The sequence below is a fragment of the Cyanidioschyzon merolae genome, chromosome 16 (assembly GCF_000091205.1).
Source record: "Cyanidioschyzon merolae strain 10D DNA, chromosome 16, complete genome".
Lineage (NCBI taxonomy): Eukaryota > Rhodophyta > Bangiophyceae > Cyanidiales > Cyanidiaceae > Cyanidioschyzon > Cyanidioschyzon merolae.
Window position 1 is genome coordinate 92514 of NC_010142.1, and position 15987 is coordinate 108500.

Below are 15987 nucleotides of genomic sequence, written 5' to 3' on the forward strand. Positions count from 1 at the left end.
CTAGAGCTCTTTGGATCGACCAGAGTCTTGCACGATTCGATTCCAGAACGATGCGGCGGCAGCTGGCATTGCAGACCCCGCTGCATCGGTGACTTGGGCTGGTGCGTCTGGGGCCCTGGAGGGCGCCGCACGCTCCCTGTTGTCCGACACCTGAAGAGCGGCGGCATCCGTCGTTGGGGCAGTTCCGTCGCCTCCGGTGGAGCGCGTGCTGGGTGCCATCCAAACCGTCCCTCGATACGCCCGATCACGAGCTAGACCAGAGGCAAGTACATCCGCCATGGTGCGGTAGCGCGCTGTACCCGATGCGCTGGTTGTCTCCGTCTCCCCGAGGCGCGGGCGGTTCTGCAACATGTCCAAGAGGCGTTGTCGCTCCTGTTCTTCCTCTTCTCGTTGAATTTCGAGAAAACTGCGTCTTGACGGGCGTTGTTGTTGTTGGGCACGTTGCACCTGCGACTCAGCAGCACGTGCAGCGGCTCCGGCTAGCGACAGGTGCGCGTTGCCAGCGCCAGTAGCGAGTGTCGATGCAGCGTTCGACGCCCATGGTGCAGGGCGTGCAACGCTCCCGCTACGATATCCTGGTCGATGCGACCCGGCCTGCTGCTCAGCGGACGAACTCCTGGATCCAGTGTCTGAATGAACGCCTGGGTTCGTCACCAGCTTGTTCAACTGATCGAGCGCGTCCACTGAAGTCAATCGAACGTGAGAGTCCTGCGGCGCTAGTCTGGTCCGTAATTGTCGTTCTAGATACGCATGCTCTGGAGGTTCGATCTCTTTGCTGGCAGCTGATGGCCACAACAACAACGTCGGGTTCGGATTCTCACGATCAGCGCCCGTCGCTGCTGCTCGATTACGGGCCTTTACCTGCTGCCATCCCTCGAGCTTGCTCGTGGTGCTGGCAGCGGCCTCGCTCGGAGCCAACGAAGCGTCTCCAAGCGAATGATCTCCCTGCTCTCCTGTTCTTAATGTGGCATCCGTGCTGTTTTTCTTCCTCCTGCGACGTCTTCGCGATCCAGCGGCTTGCTCTTGGGGCTCGTTAGCGCTTGTCGAGCCAGCTGCATCCGCTGCAACTGCTGCTAATGCATCTTTGGATGCCACGCTCTGGTTACTTGACGAAGCTGCCTCGGTGACCATCGCTGATGATACAACGGATCCGCGATCGGATACGCTCCGTGCCTCGCTGGTACCAGGGTCTGTCGATACCCCAGCAAAACCGGTATCCCGTGTACACTTCAGTGTAGATGATATGCTCTCAGAGTCATGTCCAGGGCGAACTGCAGCAGACTGCAGCGCTCTGGGCATTGCGTCAACCTCAGGGCTGCTGCGGACGGCTGGCCAAGGTCGCGAACTCCCCGCCGAGGGCGTTGCGATCCCTGGCTTTGGTTTCGTGCTCGAGACAGAGCCAGACGCTGGACCAGGCGCCGGTATGCTCTGGTCACGAACGCTGAGCGCTTCGACAGAGAGGTCTGGCGGCTGCCCTGGGGTTGCCTCACTGCCCAGCGGGGGCGCCTCGGCTGCGCTCCGAATCGTTGCATCTGTGGATAGCGCGGATGCAGTTCGACACTGCAAGTCCGCAGCAGTTCTCTGCACCAGCGACCATAACACTCGGTTCATAGGCTGCGGCGAGGTTGACTCAGGCTGCTGGCTTATCGGTAGCCTTTCATCAAGAAATCCGTATCGCCACCATGCGACGAGAAAAAGGGTTGGAAACGGGCCGCGTCTAGCTCCAGACGGATCTTGAAAGTACCATCGTGGCTGCGAATCATAGAGCACAGAGCTTACGGCCTGGTACCAGAAGTTGGAGGCTCTCGAGTCGCCGCTCTCTAGCCCGTCGGCGTGCATCTCCGGCAACTCGAATAGACGCGAAACAACACCCTGCCCGTGCTTTGCACTTCACTCGCTTCTGATGCTCTTCCAGATCAAGTAAAACGCGCGTTCAGAGACTCCCCCTTTGTTTTCCTGGTAAATCCCTTGCGTCAATCGCTGGTACAGTGCCTCTCGCAAACCGTACGAGACGTCTTTCGAGCACAATCCGTGCCGAGTGCTTGCCAGCATGAAGCCGAATGCAGGTCGACAGCAGGTGTTCCGCGACCTTGACTCCGTTACCGCGCTACCTAGGACCTTTTACAACAAGTACGTAACGGATGCTGTATACGAGAAAGACGATGCTCACGATCACCTGTGAGAAAAACGCTCCAGGATAGCGCAAGTGGCTTGGAAAGCTCGCCGGGGCGCAGCTTTCGACGGCGTGAGACGCAACGCCGCGACATCGGCGCCCGGGCCTGTGTTTTTGCCCGACTTTTCGAGTCGATGCCTTGGGGCATCTGTTTTCGCGTGCAGCGGCAACTGGAGTCTTTGCGGGCATACAGTGCTATGTGCACCAGCGGCAATGCCGCCCATGAGCACATATCGTGTAGGATGGTAGCAGTACGCACCCATTTGCGCTATAGAGACTGTGGGATGCTCGGTGGCGCTGGCCTAGGGCAAGGTGCACCCGTGCGCTCGGCAGCTTCCGGACCAGCACACCGTTTTCGTTTGTGTTGTGTTGTGCCTGCGAGGAGAACTCAATGAACGGAGTGCATCCTGTGGATTCGAGAAAGATCTTGGAAAGACTCAGTGCTGTTCATGGTCACTAGAGAAAATGGACTTTAGTGGACAAGTAAGTCCGTCATTGTACGGTCAGCAGGTGGACGAGGCACCACCCTCGCATCGTCCGTATACTGGACGGCGTGCTCCACGAAAAAACTGATTAAGAGCATTCGAGACGGTCGTTGCCTGTTGAATCTGTTCCAATCCATACGCGCTCTAAGAAATATTATCAATCATGACACAAAAAGGAAAGTTTCACCACCGGTGAGAGGATGAACAATGAAGAGAAAACTGTGGAATGAGACGAGCCTATGCTATGGAGAGAGCGCGTCGAACAATATACGAGCGATATCGTTCCGAAATGCGGACGCTTATTACAGAATCGACGGCCGCTCGTCTCACTCAATGGGCCTCTATGCAAAACATTCTAGACCTGCATGTGGTAACGCAATGAGGCGCGAAGCGCTGTGCGGAACAACGTTACCGGCGAGCACGCGGATAGCGGCACCCGCGGCGGCGATGCAATTTCGGGATCGCCTGCGAATTATTACACGAACAGGGTCGTTGAGCATCTTGCTCATCATCGAAGCGTTCCTCGTGGCTGCCCGTTCACAAAGTCTTGGATGCTGCTCGTAGACAGCGTCGCCGTCCATCACTCTAAAGCGGTCGAGGAGTTCGTGGCTGAGACTGGCGTTGAGCTGCTCCTCGTGCCAGCCGATTCCCGCTGGCGCAAACCGGTCGAAGGCAGCTTCTCTGTTGTCGAGCGTTATTCTTACATTCGTTGATCAATGGGCGAGCCATTCACATCTATGACACGCTGCATCGACATGTCGTTCTATACTGCCTTTATCGGCCCGGAGCTGCTCTTTCACGCTTCTGCTCGTGCGCAGCGGAACGGAAGAGTGTGTTTCGGTCCATGGGCGTGCTCGCTACGGTTAAGGTGACGGAACGGGACTCGATGGCTTCTGGACACATACTCTGGATATGTGAGATTCAGAGCCTCCGCCAATTCAGTCGGTCTGCATTCCGAGGAAAGAAAGGATATAGAGTATAACGACCCCGTCCATGCCATTTCGCGAAGTGAACGACAAGGCGATGAAGGATCTGGCCTCTATGGACAAGCACGAATCATTCGAGCAACTTTGCTCTGAGCATTTGTGGAGCTCGTACAGGCTTGCTCCATACCTGGCAAAAATGCGGGCAAGTTTAGATGGATTCCAGAGGACCGCTGTGTATCCATCTGCACGGATTTGGTGAAACTCGTGAAACCGGGACCTGAATCGAACGACGAGACTCATTTTCAACCATTCAATGTGGATGAAGAGAAAGGCAACCTATTGGGTGTGGATCCCGTGTCCGAACACATCATGGCCGTTGCCGTACCCGTAAACCAACAGTGCAGGGGCAAAGCCCTGAACGGAAACCAGACGACGATACGTAACTTGTTAAGGGCCCGGTATGATCGCGAGTCGGGCGTGATCGATACCAGGAGACCTACCGACAAACGGAATGACAGTGCCAAAACCCCGAAGTCGACGCTCTGAGCACTGCATCGTGCAGAGCGGAATCCCCTGTTCGCCTCATTCAGAGTGAATATGAGCGTCGAAAACAGCTCATGCGGACGATGCTTGGTAAGAATACCCGAGAGCACGCTGTGGGTTGCCAACGATATCGGCTATGCGGGGGCGAGATGCATGTGTTCGAGAACTTGATCAATGTGCTTGGAAATGAAATGAACCGCAAGATGCGTCATTCGGTGGCAGCCCAAAGCGCTCAACGTACTGTGGCCCGCCAACGTAGCGCCTGTGCTCCCTCTACGAGCCCGCACAGCGCGTGCAGGATTCGATGCTGCACGATTCGCACCGATGCGTTCGGCACGACATCGGCACTATGGAGGCAAATGTGCACACCGTGGTTAATAGACGTGGAGACGGGGACGAAACAGAGCCTGGATGCACGATGTGATGTACGGGAAGCTGACCGCAGGTCAGAGAGCGAAGCAATCGAAGGTGCGAGGCTTGCGATGCGGTGATTCCACCATCCCGACTACGTTCGAGAACGCGCTGCACCGAGACTTGAACGCCTCGATGACGACCCGGAAATAGCATGCGCTTCGCGAGCGTCCAGCAGCTTTGTTTCGAGCGTTGCTTCGAGCGAATCGTTTTGTGCGCTGTATGGGTACTGTGTTGAAACGCACCAAACGCACGATGAAGCGATTCGGCGGCCAGGGGAATCGACGTTGGATTCTGGCCTTGAGCACGGTACTGATATGGGACTGTTCGGCTATCCAGCAAGGCTGCCGCACCGACTTTATCAGTCCCGAAGGATTCAACTCAGCTAAGGATGAACGAAGATAGTGTTCCATGACTCGATATGACGAATTACATCGTAGCCGCCGCATGCTAGACTAGGAATGCGTTACGAAAGGCACAATATCTGCAATACTGGACTCGAGGTGGAAAGTTGTAGCGCTGGTGTGCGTCTATCACCGGACAAAGTGCTGTTCCTGGACGACGGCAGACGCAAGAGCATCTGCTGCCTCTGGCATCGTATTTCGGCGCGGTGGACTCGGGACCGGCTCCCCTGCAGACTCGACCAAGTTTCTGAACAAGAAATGGCATTTTATGCCTTTCATGAAACAGCGCCCTGCCGTCGGACTGTCATCTGGTTCTTCCTCGAGGCACCTCGAAGAAGCGTTCCCAGGACTAGAAAAAAGCATGCGCACAACCGAGTTGCGCTCAGATGCCTGTGTACACCAGGGTCGCTGACGAGCTGGACGTCCATGAACTGCACAGACTCGTCGAGTCATCGCAGCGGAACTCGAGTGGATCGCACCAACGAGGCTCTCACGAGCCACCGCGACGACTCTCTGTGATCAAAAAGGTGCTGCGATCGGTACGGAAGCAAGCGAGCAACTGCCTCCAGACGCTGCACCCAATCGTTTGCTCGCTGATCAACTGTCTGATGTGTGTGGGAATCCTTCAATGAAACGTCGATAGATGGCAAGCTTGTCGACGACCTCTCGCCACAGTGCGACTGGGCCCTCTGCACCCTGCGATACGGCCTGTGCTCGATACTCACCAAGACGCTTCGAGATATTCCAGGAGAACCGAGACCGTTCACGCCATGCAGTGCTTTTGCCAGCGCTCGTACTGGCGTCCAGGTCTCGTTCGGGTGACTCTGCAACAAAAGGCGGTGGAGGTACACGCGGACCTAAGATCAGCTCCGCCGACGCTGACGCTACGTACCATACGCCTTGGTGAACTTCTCTCTCGAGTTGGCCAGGTTCCCAGCCACAGTAACCGCAGAAGAAACGAACTCGATCGGGGCGAGCAAGCGAACCGCGGCGCGCCAGTTCAGTAAGGCGACCAAGTCCACCGCAATAGACGCCCCCCGGCACAATTTCGTACGCAACTTCGTCAGCTGCGCTCCCCGGCAGCTGCTGACGATCGTTCGATGCCAGCAGAGAGCTTTCATCATGGAGCACCAGCAGGGAATCGAGACCAACCGGGCCACCCAGGTAGAGCGCCTCTCTGCCAAAAACACGCCCCAGGTCGGTGCCCGCCAGAGAGCTAACGAATGATATGCGCTGGGCTGCGCGGCGGTTCATGATGACCCCCGTTGTACCGTCACTGCCGTGCTCCAGAACGAGAATCACTGTTTGTGCAAAGTACTGCTGTTCATTGAGGAAATGTTTCGGGGACGCAACCAGAATGTTGCCGGTTTCGATCGCAGTAACTGGATGCACCCAGCGCATGTCGATATCAGCACCAGTCCATTCCATGGAATTCATGCGAGGTGTCTCCTGCACACGCTGCGGTGAAGCGTGCAGTGCGTCCCCGGTCGAGGAGCTGGGGTCAAGCAGTTCGCCTGCTTTGCTTGCACGGTTCTCGGTCGCAGCGTTCTCAGGTGACTCAGCCGGTGCACTCCCTTCAGTTTCGACTGTACCGAATGCGTCACCGTATTCGAGCTCTCGCCGCAAGAGTTGCATTCGGAACGCGCGCCAGTCACGGAGACGCTCGCGAACGTGTGCCTCGTAACCTGCGTGGCGTCGCTGCGACCTCCTCCTCCTCCTCCTCGAGCTGTCAGGAGTGTTCGCGTCAGCACCAGCGCCGTGGTTATGATCCTGCTCTGGAGGCTCTCCAGTATTTGAGGCACACGCACGCACACGGAACGAGATAGGCACCGTTCTTGGACTAGAGACGCTCCCAGACGACCCGTAGCCGAGCCCCGAGCCTGACCATTGACAAACGGATAACCGTCGGTGCCTCTGGAGCGACTGCTGCTGGACCCTGGTCCGTTGTCCCCGACTGGAACAGTTACAAACTATCCAAGTCATGTACAGGTAGAGCCGGTTTGCCTGAAAGTTCGCAGCGTGCACGTATCAAAAGCGCTTCCGAAGAACGGAGGCAAGTGAGGCGGAAAGCGAGCACCATACCGGTGGCAGTTACGCTTCCGCATACGCGAATCGCAACCGCAGAACGGGCAGCAGCAACGGCAGGGCGTCGATGATCGGGACACGGCCGTTGCACCACCGGCGCTGGTGCGCATTCATCAGCCGTTGCGCCTCTCGCGCTGAAAAGACGCGTTTCCACGGATCAGGGGATCCCAGATTGCCGGATGGACGGGTATTGGCATTCGGGAATGCGTCCAGGATGCTGCAGCCTATCTCCAAGTTCCATTGCTTGTACTTCCTCTCGGAAATACTGGTTGTTCTGTGGGTTCTATCGTGAACAGAGTGCCTGCGTCGCTGCTCCCGCCGTAGCGTCTATATCGCTGGAGTGGATGCAGCACGGAGATAGAGCTGTGCTTTGTCGTACCACTGAGGGTATCTGTTTGAGGAACGCTTCACCTGAAACGGTGTCGGGATACATAGTGAGTTTGGGAGCCAGAAATCTGTCCAGACAAGCCTAGTGCCTGCGACAGCTCGAATTGATATTCTGGGCGTCCACTGCGACCCGGGCGACGCCCAGATGCAGCGGAACTGCCCCGAGTCTCAGAGTCAACTGCGTTGCGTACGAGTTGCTCAGATCTCGCTAGAGCACCGGGCACGGAGGAGAGCATGGAGCACGAGCCTGGCAGACTCGCGCGGCTTGCAGGATCTGCTACCTATACGGTAAACTGTCGACAATATGGAAACATTTTCCCGCTTTTAACGTTTATCTCAGAGGACGAAAGAAATCGTTGTATCGTTGCTAGTTGGTGAATCGTTTTTGCTCTTTGTTTGCATAGCGCGGTCGATACGCGCACCTCCATATCTGGTAGTTACGAGATGCGACGCGCATCTCGCCGTTGAAGGGAAACGCTATCAGGATAATTAGCAAGGTGTTCGACCCTACAAGTTGTACTTGCGTTAAAGCCATCGCAAAGTGTATTCCCTAAATTCAGTTGTGTTCCACTCTCAAAATAGTATATTCATATGCGTTTTCGCAGCTTACAACAGAAACCTTCGAAGTGCCTTTTATTTCAAAAATAAAAAAGTTATGGAACTGGAATTTGAGGATCCCGGAGGGCCGGTGTCGCCGACTGCCGAAGAAAAATGAGAAGCAGAGCCGAGCAAACAGGAACTGGAAAAGACGAACAAGCAGAACGGGGAGGCCCGACGTCCGGAGTTGTACGAAAGACGACAGTACCACGAGATTGCGGAGTAAGCCGGATTTCCTAAACATATCATGGACCGTACAAGGAAAAGTTGCAAGATGCCATCAGAACCCGTGTCGAGTCCTTCTCTAAGAGTGTTCGTAACGCTTCTTTAGTGCTGATGCATATGGCGAGGGAGATGTATTACGACGTTACAAACGTCAAAACAGTCGAGGTTCCGCAGGAATTTTTAGACAATACCTTCATTCATCACCTGAAGGTTGGCGCAGGGGAAGCATCGTGGGGAAATGCGCGAGTACATGCCCTCCAGGAAAGTTACACTGAATACCGCTTCAAGGTTACTCAATACAGGGGTGACTCGCGTATCTACGAGTACGGGGCGATGAAGTACCCCACGAACCCGAAGAACCATATGTTCATGGACCTCGAACGCTTCATGATACGCTCCGTCTTCGCACTCTGCCCGGGTCTCTTGCGCAAAGCGATATGGAACATTATCAATAGCATCACGGACGATCGCCAGCATGAACAAGAGATGAAATTCGGTAACAAGAAGAAATCACACAGTAGAAAGAATGAAGACTCTGTGATCCGTGCGGCTCTACAGGAGCACTGTGCGGTACTGGGGCTGCCGAATCCAGCAGAAAAGGTATCAGAGTTAAAGAGAGTTAAAGAAAGATTTTATATCTTCTTCCTGCTGTATTTCGTGTTTCCGAACCGAGAGCTCGAACTCAAGGCGGATATGGAGCAAGGTGTGGAAGAGCATGACGAGTCGTAGAAACGGAAGGCTGCGCTTCTTGGCAAGCGCTTCAATGTCATTCCATTATGCGACGTCAAATCACATTTTGTGATCATCGACTGCAGAGTCCTTTACAGCATCATGAAGGAGATCCGTCTGGAGTTCAATCTAAGCAACAGGGGGTTTACGGGTGAAAATTGGGAGACGTGCTGCAAGAAGATCCTCGATTTCAAACGCCTCAAAACGAGCAAGAATAAGGTACTCACAGGCATCATCGAAAGCGATGGAGTAGCGAAGTGTGTACACTGTCGGCGGTTGAAGGTTGATCGTACTGGTCCGTCTTCCTTGTCGCCCACGGCGGAGCATGAACATGAGAAACTGGAGGATCTTGCGACGCAGGGGGTGCATGAGAGCGACTTTGTCGTTGGCGCGGACCCTAAGAATACGAATCTCGTAACCGTCGCAGCACCCAAGCGTGCGGAGGATGTTAACGACGGCAACTTACGTCATAACGACGTGCGTCTTTTAAAGTTCTCGAAAGCGAGATATTACCTAGAATCGGGAAAAATGAATGCAAGGAAAATAATTGAGACATGGAATGCAGGAGTGAAAGAGTACCTGGAAGCTGTGATCCAGGTGACGAGCCGCGGTGCGGAGTTTCAAGCTTTTCGGGAATTCATGAAACCTCAAACTGCTCATCAACAGGAGCGGTGGAAAGCGTATATCAAGCTCTGGTGGGCACATCAGCGAATGAACCTGGACGGAGGCAAGCAGCTTGCATTCACTAACTACATCAATCAGTTAAGCACCCTCTAGGAAGACAAGGGTCAAATGCTCGTAAGAGCGTACGGAGCAGGGCGCTGGATAACCAAAACGGGAGCATACCTGCTCCGTTGACGCAGGGAGTACAAGGAGTGAGCATACCGTTCTGTCACAATACCGATAGATAAGTTCCGAACGTCCTATATACACCATGAACTGGGGGTGTACACGTCATTTGGTCGAGATGCAAAAGTGCCACCGGAGCGCTGGGGATATAGACAAGTACGGAGCGCTGACGGAAGAGCAAAGGGAAGGGACACGGAGGGCACAAATTTGAGGTCTACTTGCACTGGTGTATATAACCGGCTGCGGCAAGAAACGGATGGATTTTGTGAATCGTGACTTTAATTCAGTCGTCAATAAAGAGAGCTGTGCGTCGATGGATACAAGACCCGCGGAGCTGGCGCGACCCAACTTTTTGGGGCAACCGCTCAGGGTTAAATTATATGAGAGAAACTGAAGCCAGGAACAGGCGGCCGGTCGAGAAAGGCTGTTAGACGTCTGCACGTCGGTTTATACACACGCACGGTATCGGCGTGATGGACGGAACGGCACGTCTAACAACGGGAGAGCGAAAGCAAGTGATGTGCAGCTATAGCGATGATCCACATGGTTGAAAAGGAACAGAGACGCACGATCCACTAGCAACGATACAACGATTTCTTTCGTCCTCTAAGATAAACGTTAAAAGCGGGAAAATGTTTCCATATTGTCGACAGTTTACCGTATAGGTGGCAGATCTTGCAAGCCGCGCGAGTCTGCCAGGCTCGTGCTCCATGCTCTCCTCCGTGCCCGGTGCTCTAGCGAGATCTGAGCAACTCGTACGCAACGCAGTTGACTCTGAGACTCGGGGCAGTTCCGCTGCATCTGGGCGTCGCCCGGGTCGCAGTGGACGCCCAGAATATCAATTCGAGCTGTCGCAGGCACTAGGCTTGTCTGTACAGCTTTCTGGCTCCCAAACTCACTATGTATCCCGACACCGTTTCAGGTGAAGCGTTCCTCGAACAGACACCCTCAGTGGTACGACAAAGCACAGCTCTATCTCCGTGCTGCATCCACTCCAGCGATATAGACGCTACGGCGGGAGCAGCGACGCAGGCACTCTGCTCACGATAGAACCCACAGAACAACCAGTATTTCCGAGAGAAAGTACAAGCAATGGAACTTGGAGATAGGCTGCAGCATCCTGGACGCATTCCCGAATGCCAATACCCGTCCATCCGGCAATCTGGGATCCCCTGATCCATGGAAACGCGTTTCGGAAAAGCGAAAATCTATTTGATAGGATTTGCGCGCGCGCGCGCGCATCATATCGCGCGCCATCATTTAACGATGCTCCGCTCTGAGCGCCTTGCTGCACACGAGCTGTCGTTCCGCACCAAATGCTCTATACCCATGGATAACTGGAGCAGCGATTATGAGTCGGATACAACAGTGGGCCTACAAAACATAGCCTTCCGAGTACTGAGTGTTCTGGGTATTGGGCTGTGGTTGCACTGCAAGGGACGTCGTCGGCGACGGCTCAGACGTGCTGCAAGCAACTCGCAAGGCCGCGAACAGGTAGCCGTAAGCTCCCACGACGCTCAATCATTTCCAAAATACGTTTCTGGGCAACAGATGGTTTCGAAAAGTTCCAGTGTCAAGCGTCAGGAGGGCACGCAGGGCTGCGACAAAGACGATAGCAGAATCGAAGGGGCGACGTCGCCTTGGTCACATGACGCGTGGCAACGGCTGCAGCTTGCCTGTCAGCGCGCCCAACAGCAGTGCATCTCGCTCGAGGACGAGCTGAAACGCGTTCTTCGCGAGCGAGAGGAACTCCAAGAGGCCCTCTCCATGGCACGCGGCGCTCTGCAGCCCTGTGAGCAGAGCACGGGCTGCGCTGCACATGCAGCGCCTCTGCTTGCATCGTTACCGCCGCCGCGCAAGGCAGTGGACCAAAAGCCCAGCAAACCAGAGGCTCAACGAATGGCGGGTGCTACTGTAAACCTCGACGACGCTACGCAGCCGTGGCTAGAGCATACGACTCCGGTGCCGTCGGACCAGTCGAGTCCGTTCCAACAGGACGAGGCGGCGTCCGGAGCCCATTCGCCTGCTGCTCGTTCTGGACCTGTGCTTCCGGACACGCTTGGTGGACTCAGGCTCGACCCTGTCGAAGTCGCTGCCGCCATGGCGCTCCGCCAGCGTGGATTTGGTGGAGGCCTGCTCAACGAGGCCTCCATCGATGACGTTCGACGACGACTGGGTTTTGGTGGTAGTGCTCACTCGTGCAAAAACGCTGCACAAGCACCGACGCATGCTATGGACGCCTTCACGTACTATGGAGATTAAAGCGCAGGGCTCATGTGCGCTCCACGAAGAGCATTCGCGGGCTTCCAGTGTGGAATCGTCCCAGTCGCCGTCCATGACACTTCACCACCGACTGAACGCTGCGATCCGCGCACTATCCATCGAAAATTTCGACTGCATCCTTGAACTGCAAACTGTCCCCGAAAATACCAGCTCCTTTACAGTTATGGTTCCGAGCAACTGGTCAGCGGCTGCACCGAGTCGCCCTGCTAGGCACCGCATGCACGCGGAAGCAGATGCCGAGGATCAACGGTCTATCAGGCACCTTTGGCCGGTCGCCGGCCACGGGTGTATGCGGTTTCCCCACTGCACCCGAAATGCCGAACGAGAACTGCTTCCCCAGCGCCACGGCACGTTGCAAGCGACTCAGCGTTCCCGCGTTTCTGGTTCCAGACCGCAGGGACTTGCCTCTTGGCGTCGTGCTCGCTCCCGCTGCAATAGCTGCCTCCCGATGACTTCGTTGTTCGCAGCAGCGGAAATAGTCTCCTCAGCGAACTCTAATGAGCGCGACAGGCCAAACCGATCAAGCAGACGTCCCCAGAGACGGAAATACGTTCCCAGCGCCGAAATCACTAAAGAGCATGGATAGAAATAATTGAAAGCCTTACCAAATAGAGGAACAATATGCATAGAACCCATGAGCGTTTCAAACGCGGTAACTGGAACAGTCGACGAGTCTTGTCCCGAATGCCGCATCAGCTGCGGGTATTGATACAGGAGCAGCCTCGCGACAGCTTCTCGATTCTCGTGCAATAAGAAAATCAGGTGGTAGCAAAGAGGAAGCAGGAAACGACTCATGAGCATCGCATTCAGACAAAGCATTTGACCATCGACGTATCCTGGTACCAGTTCATACCAACGGTAGATCTGCAGGTGGAACACAGCAAAGTACACCAGCGAGGTCAGCGTGCAGACAAGGCTGAGTGCCATGGCTTGTACGCCCAACGGCGACAGCGGTAGACTATGAAGTGCCCGAGCGAAGGGAGAGAAGCTGCGCGGCGGCGTCAGCAGCACAGTCCAGATGGTCAGCTCGCTGAGACACACCGCACTTGCAACGATAAACAACACGACCGCCTGCACGCGGAGACAGAACGGCTCGCCATACGCTCGCCAGCGCAAGGCCAGAGACCGTTGCATGCCGTCGATCCAACGTTTGGTACCGACAGCGGCATTCACGGAACGTTCGCATTCGGAGATATAGATCCGCTGGGGCGAGCCAGCTCCAGCACCAGTAGCATGCTTCGTCAGATGGGGCATGCTCGTCGCATCACCATTCGAAAGCGCTCGGTCGTGAACAATCCTCATGCTCCGTTCCGGAGACAAGTCTTCACCGGCGTCGTGAAACGAGCCCATACGGCTAGCGGTTGCTCCAGGTGATTCCCCTGCCCTGCAAGCGTACACCAGTGTAGACGGCATCCGGTCCACGTCGCTGGTCGATACGGATCCCGTGGAAAGCACTCCGGCACATGCTGAGCTCGCTGCAGCGCTCGAGCTACATCCCGCCGATCGCCACTGAAGCAAATCCTGCAGAAAGAGCGCTCGTTGCGAGATCCGTTGCCACAGGTACTCGATACGCCGGTACTCGAGCACTGCGCGACGCACCTCGACAAAGAGCGTCCCCAGGGATGCCGATTCCGCCATTCGGGTCGCTCGTGGGGTGGCCGAACTCCATGTTTTTTGTGGCTGCTGGCCTATCTCTAGATCCGATGAATGCAGCGGTACCAAATTCAACAGCGTCTCTATACGAGAACAGAGCTCCTGTCGATAAGCGTGTGTCGCGGAGCGTGCATGTCCAGGCATATGTGATTGCTCCTGTGACTGCAAGGTCTGGTCATCGGTGCAGCCAATGCCTAGCACCGCTGCTTGCAGGCGGAGTCGACTCAAGCTCTGGAGTGTTTCAAGGTGCCGCGCATGAAGCTCAGCGATGCGGATCGCGTAGGCTCGGAGGCGACGTCGCGGATCGCTTCGTTCCCACAGGGTGCGCGGTAGCTCTACGAGTCCGAAACCCAGAAAGATCATCAAGAGAAAGAGACCGAATGCATTATTCAAACCGATAATCGTGGCACGCCAGGTCTCCAGTTGCAGGCCGTGATGCCGCGGAGAGCGCACCGCTGCAGCTAGGGCACTCAGCACGACAGCGAGCACAGCCAGGGCGATAAGCTGCGGGCGAAGCGCTTTGCGGACACGCTCTCGGAGCGGGAGGTGTTCCAGAGAAATGTTCGACTGAACTAGAGGCAGCAGAATCCAGCCAAGCACCAGTGAGGTCCAGTAGAGCGCCTGCCAGGTGGCCAGCAGCGCTGCCGGACTCAAGCTCGGTGGAGCACAGTTCCGCAGGTGCAGGGAGAGGTCCTCGCCACTTCGTTTGTTGAGGTACTCACAGCGACGGAAAAGCGTTTCCGCGAGATCAGCAGGTAACAGGATCAGTGCAAGAAACGAGAGAAACCACGCTAAGCCTACCGTCGTGTAAACGTACCACGGTGTACCAAGGCCAGGCAGCCGTGTCGGGTAACGGACCAGCAGGTACAGCGTCAAAAAAAGCACTGCTGGTGCTTCTGCAATGTAAAACAAGCTCGTACTCAACCACGGCTGCATTCTGGACGAAAACGGGGCAGCAGTGCACAGAGCGGCACCCGCTGAACCGGGGTTAGAGGTGAGCGCTCCAGCCTTGCGGCTGCGAAGCTTTTTGGGTCCTGCTTCAAATGGAAGCGCCTAAACTTCTCAGTCTTTGGCAGTTAGAGGCTCACAGTAGTCCAGTGTATCCAGATGAAAGTGCAGCGATAGGTGTAACACCTAAAGGGTGCTTCTGAAAGGAAGCAAAGTTCGTACACAGACGTCGCTTCTAGGCATGGAGCACCACATCGAACGAGTGATTTGCGGGGTTGTTCCCGGGCGCTCAAGGCCGCGCCTCTCCGCGATACGACCGAGGATACCGAGGTGCGACGGAGCGGGTGTCGACGCTGGTGTAGGATTGGGTTCAGAAAATTATATCAGATATTGTTTAGGAGTATGTGTCTATTGTGATGTGCTTGATGATACTTGCATCCGGTGTTGCTACGGGGGAGTGGTTCGCGGCGGTGTCGCCGCTGGCGAATGCTGAGCTACCCGGTGCCTATTTCAGCTGCTGTTCAAGAGCATGCGTCAATCGTGGCGTGCTTCATTGTCTATGTATCGGGCGTAGCTGCGGGTTCAGTGTTGACGCTGAGGAGCGCGACGATCCCCAGCGTTTATCAGCTGCAACAGAAGAGACTGTGAGTGTTGCGTCGTGCTTGGCGGCACGTGTATCCGGTGCACCGCGAGAGGCCAGCGGCGTCGCACGCTCAGGTACGTGGTTTTCCGAGACACCACCTCCCTTTAAGTCGTGGTGCAAGCAGCAGCGCTCGGTGTTGAGAGCGCCTTGCCGCCTCTGCGATACTCAGTACAGGGCTCTGGTGAGTAGCGAGCGCTCAGCATCCTCGCAGTGCCCAGCTCAAACGCAACCAAGACAACTACTCCGCCCGAAAAGTCGTATCCGGTACGACTGCACATGAACGCCCATCTCTATATCAGAAACGAAAGGAAACGTCCATCATCGCAGTAGGAAGTGGAGCAGTCAGGCGCAGCTGTCAGCTTCACGAAAGCCCGTCAAAGCGCAGCAGCAGCAGCAGCAGCAGTAGCAGCGCCAGACAGAGAAGCGTTCAGCACCGGTCAATCAAGTACTGCTTCCCGTCTCTAAAGCGTCATGCAACAGACTAACATGCTCCCGAAAGCTGCGTACAACTTCCGCACGGACACCAAAGACCTAGACGAGTCTATTGAGTACGTCGCTTGGAAAGAGCGCTTTGAAATGTCGTTACCAGGTGTTGCCAGACTGGCCGCTCGGCAGGTTATCGCCGACGAGTCGTAACCCGTGTCCA

At 55.6% G+C, this 15987-nt stretch overlaps 4 protein-coding genes and 1 non-coding gene across 5 annotated transcripts, besides 1 other annotated feature; 1 reads left to right on the plus strand and 4 right to left on the minus strand.

The window, feature by feature from the left end:
- CYME_CMP036C (hypothetical protein) lies at positions 1-1839 on the minus strand (the record flags this gene model as incomplete). The annotated part of the gene is made up of 1 exon (XM_005537680.1): positions 1-1839. One exon carries the CDS (start codon positions 1837-1839, stop codon positions 1-3), a length of 1839 nt encoding a protein of 612 aa, XP_005537737.1.
- Positions 1840-5539: 3700 nt separating this feature from the next.
- On the minus strand, positions 5540-6925 carry CYME_CMP037C (unknown transcriptional regulator; the record flags this gene model as incomplete). The annotated part of the gene is made up of 1 exon (XM_005537681.1): positions 5540-6925. The coding sequence occupies one exon, from the start codon at positions 6923-6925 to the stop codon at positions 5540-5542; it is 1386 nt and encodes a 461-aa protein (XP_005537738.1).
- Positions 6926-7266: 341 nt separating this feature from the next.
- Positions 7267-10006: a sequence feature (repetitive element).
- Positions 9450-10987, minus strand: CYME_CMP039T. The gene has a single exon (XR_002461519.1). It is a non-coding gene; the product is annotated as a hypothetical transcript (transcript).
- A 156-nt stretch (positions 10988-11143) lies between these two features.
- On the plus strand, positions 11144-12076 carry CYME_CMP040C (hypothetical protein; the record flags this gene model as incomplete). The annotated part of the gene is made up of 1 exon (XM_005537682.1): positions 11144-12076. The coding sequence occupies one exon, from the start codon at positions 11144-11146 to the stop codon at positions 12074-12076; it is 933 nt and encodes a 310-aa protein (XP_005537739.1).
- A 384-nt stretch (positions 12077-12460) lies between these two features.
- Positions 12461-14686, minus strand: CYME_CMP041C (hypothetical protein, conserved; the record flags this gene model as incomplete). The annotated part of the gene is made up of 1 exon (XM_005537683.1): positions 12461-14686. One exon carries the CDS (start codon positions 14684-14686, stop codon positions 12461-12463), a length of 2226 nt encoding a protein of 741 aa, XP_005537740.1.
- Positions 14687-15987: the final 1301 nt, after the last annotated feature.